A 5347-nucleotide genomic window follows, 5' to 3' on the forward strand; every position below is an offset into this window, starting at 1 on the left:
TCCGCGGCCCATGGGCTCTTCCCGGACCGGGGCACGACCCCGGGTCCCCTGCATCGGCAGGCGGACTCTCAGCCACTGGCGCCACCAGGGAAGCCCTGGAGTCCTTTTAAATGGCAGGATTGGGGAACAGGATGACACTGGCTTCTGGGCGGACTGGTCAGTCGTGCTCTCCAGGCTGTGATTGTTCACCTGGCACCATAGTAGAGTCTCTGTAAGGAAGAATCATGTTACAGCAAGGTTATATTTCTTATAATCAATTCCATCAAGTAATGCGCTGAGGATTTTGGAAAGAGAAACCAAAGTCTTCAAAAAGGAGAGAGAGGAGGATGAGAGAAGGGGGATAAAAGAACCCTAAACAATTCAGTTGCATGAATGGCCCTTGTATTATTGCGGCAAAATTACTTGTAAGTAAACGCTAAAGGGGAAAAACAAGCTGTGTTTGGTAGGTGTACTCTCTGTCCTCTGTCTTATTTGTCTGCTCTGCACTATAGCGCTGTGTTGATACAGGGATATAACTGCTATAAATATTGATGGCAGCAAAAGCCTTTTTTTTCCCGTCTGGCCCAGTAAATAAAGCAGAAAGGATAAAAAGGGAAGAGGAATTGTAAAATCCACGTGCTGTTTCCAGCTTATCTTGTTCCCTTACAACTCTAACTCTCAAAAACATGTTGACGATCTACCTTTGGTGGTCAGGGTCTAATTTGAGTACAGCAGATTGGTTTATTCAGGGATTTTTTGCTTCTTGTTGAAGCAACAGAGTGGCTTTTCCTTTTAGCTCTCTAAGTTAGCGTCACTGCCTCATTGAAGCGTTCCTGGATCTCTCCTCTGTAGCTGGTAGCAAAGTCAGTCTCTATCCCTCAGAATACCCACAGTGGCCTGAGTGCACCTCTCGTGGGAACCCACCACCCAGGGATGTGGCAGTGAACGGGAAGACGAGCCCTTGCTCTCACAAGGCTCACAAGGAGTGCAGAGAGTAAACAGAGGAGTCCTTGGAGGTCTGCGTGTGGCACAAGGGGGCGTGCACGCTGCTACTCTGGGAGATTTCAGCTGCTCACCCCAGCCTGGAGGGTGTGGCTGGCTGTGCGGAGGGAGCAGGTCGTGGTCCGAGAAGGCCTCGCAGCCTGCTGAGGGGTGCGGGGTGCATGGGATGGGATGAGCCAGGCTGAGAGCAGGACCTGATGGCGGATCTGGAGGAAGCGTGAGTGTGGAGGTTGGGGAGGAGCTGGGCTTTCAAAATTGAAAACACATTGACTCTGGCTAAGTGACACCACAGAGGAATTTATGAGACCGCTAGGATGGTGTTCTGAGGATCAAGGGGTGCTCTGGGGGCACGTTAGGAATGACAGGGACCTGGCGGGGGAAGAACCGATGAACTGGCTTTTCAGTGTGACCAGTGGGGAGTCGATAATGGGGGTAAAGCCTGGGGTGCCGCCGGGGTTAGATGGTTTCCCTGCTGTTAAAGAGGAAGGATGCAGTGGCAAGACTTGGTGAAGTCCCACCCAGGACTGGGACTCGTCTGCGATGGAGGGGTGGCACTCTGGCGGCGGACGGCTAGACCCCAGGGTGGCTTAGGCAAAAAAGTGCTCACATGGAACAAAGCAAGTCCTTGCAGGGGAGAAGTGTTCTAACCCTTTGGCCTTATCAGAGGGCAGAACTGCTTATGAAGGTGCAGAGCTGCTCTTTGTCGGTTCCCTCTCCTGGGATGTCCTCTGTGTACCACAGTTGAACTCCTGCCTCTTGCACCACCAGACTAAACCTTTCGAAGATAGGACCACAGTGGAGACATTTTTCTTACCTTGGCTCCTGGTGTGGGGCCCATCGCGCAGAAGAGGTGCTCACTAAGCATTTCCTGAGCCAAATTTATTCGCCCCCCTTGCACCAAGCATCTTAATAAATGAATTCTATGACTTGCATTTTCCTGAGGCATTGGTAACTTTCCTCAGGTCTCACAGAGGGGAATTAATATCAGCAGAGGACTTTATGGCCTGTATGGGACAGTTTTAATTACTTACGAGTTTTCATTTAGTTATTATTTCAGTAGCTTTTTGCCAGCAAATGCCTCTTGTAAAATTAATTGCACACATCTCAGCGGTCTATATTTCTATTGAAACCAAAGCTGTATAAAGAAATCCTTTGTAAAAGAGGAAAGAGCCAACATTTTTAGACCTGCTGATGGATGCATTTTCTACAGCTCATGGAATCGCATGAGTTGGAACTGGAAAGGTCCTAAGAGCCCTCTAGCCTGAGGGTGGCATCTCGGAGGTCTGTGGCAGTCAGATGGGAGTGGCTGCTGAGTCTGGAAGAAGAGGAGGATTCAGGGGCTGAGTCCAGGCTCCCTGGGAACGTGCGTGGTGACCCATCAGTAGTGTCAGCCGGGAGAGGCGGCACGCCAGTAAGGAGGCTGTGGGCTTGCCGTCCTGAACCCCCTCCCCTTACTGTGCAGGTGAGGAAACTTAGGTCCAGGAGATCGGAGGGACTTGCTGAGGTCACCTTGCTGCTCAGTGACAAAGATGATCCCGACTTAGAAGTCAGATGGAAACCCGAGAGGAAGAGAGGGTCAAAGCAGACGCAATTTGCTTTCTTCCAAAGGATATTCTGTTCAAAGCCCTGTGGGAATCTTTGTTGCATCCTTGTGCTTTTCTGGGCCTGATTTGGCAATCTTGGGAGGAAAACACGCTGTATTTTGCAAATTTGTGCAAATAACAAACGTGCTGTTATGTCCTAGGCAGAGTCACTGCACACACATCAAGGCAGGTTGCAAAGTGCAGTAATATAGCCACTGATGAAAAGTGTTTTACACTTAGTGGCTTATGAGAAATTCAGTGTTAGAATTAAAATGGCTTCTTGCTCCAGGTGCAGTGTTAATTGTTCCATTTCTCATAATAAAACTTCGCTTGGAGAAAAATGCTTATATCTCTGAGATACTGATCTAATCCCTGTTTCTTTTCTTTTTCCCCGTCCCCCCCCCTTTTAAAAATTTCTTTGTTTCTCTTCACAGGAAAAAGTAGAATATGCCTTCCTGATTATTTTTACAGTCGAAACATTTTTGAAGATTATAGCGTATGGATTATTGCTACATCCTAATGCTTATGTTAGAAATGGATGGAATTTACTGGATTTTGTTATAGTAATAGTAGGGTAAGTCCCTTTTATTTGAGGAATTTTTTTTTTTTTTTGGTGGGGGGAAACGGGAGGTGGGGAGTAACAGAAAACAGTATTTTAAAGGAACAGGGTTGGTCCTTCGTGCCAGTGATTGCTGCCAGAACCTGTCAGGAGTTCTCTGAAGCCTGATGATGCTGCTGTGTGTCTCTGGGCAGAAACCAATTTGAAATTCTCTTGTTGTTACTCCCTCTTTCAGTAACGTGTTAAGGAAGGAAGTTTAAGCTCAGCTTGTGACATGAGAGGGTTCATCTTACAGGGCCTTGGGCCTCCACAAATAGGCCAGCCCTGCCGGTGCTTTGAGTCCAACGTGTACAGCTCTTATGCTTAACACCCCATTAAGTTAAAAAACCAAAATAAAACAGTAAAAAAGTAATAAATCCTTCATAGCAGTGAGGTACTCTGCTATTTAACATCCCTTGAGGAAAGCTATTCATTTTTTCTGCTGAGTTGGGAGAAAAGATGTGGCACGCTACTGTCCCATCTCACATAACAAAACAAGTGTTTGAAAAATATCAGATATCCGACATGAAATGAAATAAACCAGAAAATGCAAAGAATCAAGCTTTCTCCCGGAATCCTGTTATAGGAAGAAGACACCAACAGTTTCAGTTAAAGGAGAATGTTAAAATACAAAACAGTGAAAAAGAAAAACAGTGGCCTGTGTTATTCTGGTCCTTCAACACCTGGAAATGTTTCCAGCAAGAGAAAATGAATCGGTGTCGGCGGAATGATGGGTCTTTGGACCAAATGCCCACATAGGAAAATAAGAGCTATTCCTTCGCTGAGTCTTAGTTGCCTAGCTGTAAAATGGGTTGCTCCTAAAATTATATTTTCTCCTATAGAGAGAGAATGTTAAATGGCCTTTCTGTTCTTATCTCCATGACTTCATTCAAATGCCTTCTGCAGTTGAGCAAGGTGATTTTTCTTTTGGATTATTCTTTATCATGAATCCTTTAGCTTTTCATGGGAGACTAATACTGCTGGATATTGGGAGAGTGGGATAAATTTTGAGCCTATTCTTTCAAACCTAGGAAGTTAAAGTGGGATGCAGAGTGGTAGCCCAACAGCATGATTAGACTTATGGAGAAAAATGTTAACTTTTGCAAAAACCACCCTAGTACATTGGACTCTAAGGTATCGTGGCAAAGGTAGTGCAGCATGAACTAAATGAAGATATGTTATCATGCCTTCCTGTATTTGATGAACTTCAACAAGGAGTGGCAAGCAGGAGCCTTACAGGTCTCTCGGTTCTGGAATAATCTTGCTGTGACTCTCCTGACTCTGGACTTCCTGTTCAGCTAGAGTATGGAGCTGCTTAGCTCCATTTCTTTTGTCCCTACCCTACAATCAACTTTCTGTCTGGAGGCATTTTTCAGATTATCATACAGCAAAAAGACAGGGAACCAAGAAGAGTGTGGTAGTCTCATTGAGTTGAAGAGACAGAGACAAGAGTTCAGGGAGGCTGAGGTGGCTGAAATTTGAGAGGCATGATATGGGAGGAGCGAGGGAGATATTGAGAGAAAGAGGTCCGTAAGTATGCCTTGGGGTCCTCTTGAGTTTCGGCTAAAGACTAAGCTACCTTACATGGGATGATAGTCCATAAGGCCAGGCAAAGATTACGACTAGGGAAAAAAGAAAATCTGGGGGGCTATAGCTGACTAATAACTAGGATTCACATAGGTCTGGGAGTTGTTCAAGTTATGGCCAACCAGAGTGGAAAGACCTCGTTGAACACCCTGGACTGTCAGTAGAGACCCCAGAAGGGCCATGAGTAGTACGGGCTAACTAACTCTAGAGCAGGGGTTGGCAAACTGTGGTCAGTGGGCCAAATTCAGCCTGCTGCCAATTTTTGTAAAGTTTTATTGTAACACAGTCACAAGCATTTGTTTACATAGTTGAGTTGTGTGGTTTAGGTCCACAAAGCCTAAAATATTTACTGTCTGGCCCCTTACAAAACAATTTTGCCAACTCTTGTTCTAGAGTAAAAACCATCTGGAACCCTTACTAATAATATTGGAAAAGAAGCCTGAAAAGGAGCAAACTGACATGCAAGTAACTTAAGTGCCTGCCATAGCAAAATTCAACACTCTTTAAAGGAAGACAACAAAATCCAGATAATTAAAGTGTTCAGCATCCTGTCAGATATTACTAGACATGTGAAGAATTGTGACCCATAATCAGCAGG

At 45.5% G+C, this 5347-nt stretch overlaps 1 protein-coding gene across 3 annotated transcripts in view; it reads left to right on the top strand.

Moving 5' to 3' along the window:
- Positions 1-5347, top strand: part of CACNA1D (calcium voltage-gated channel subunit alpha1 D) — a 322182-nt gene that overhangs the window by 161780 nt on the left and 155055 nt on the right. For all 3 annotated transcript variants that reach the window (XM_007447228.1, XM_007447229.1, XM_007447227.1), the window contains exon 4: positions 2999-3138. In XM_007447228.1, the coding sequence (XP_007447290.1) occupies positions 2999-3138 (140 nt within the window). The remainder of the gene's footprint in view (positions 1-2998; positions 3139-5347) is intronic.

Source organism: Lipotes vexillifer, unplaced genomic scaffold (genome assembly GCF_000442215.2).
Source record: "Lipotes vexillifer unplaced genomic scaffold, Lipotes_vexillifer_v1.1 scaffold818, whole genome shotgun sequence".
Taxonomy (NCBI): Eukaryota; Metazoa; Chordata; class Mammalia; order Artiodactyla; family Lipotidae; genus Lipotes; species Lipotes vexillifer.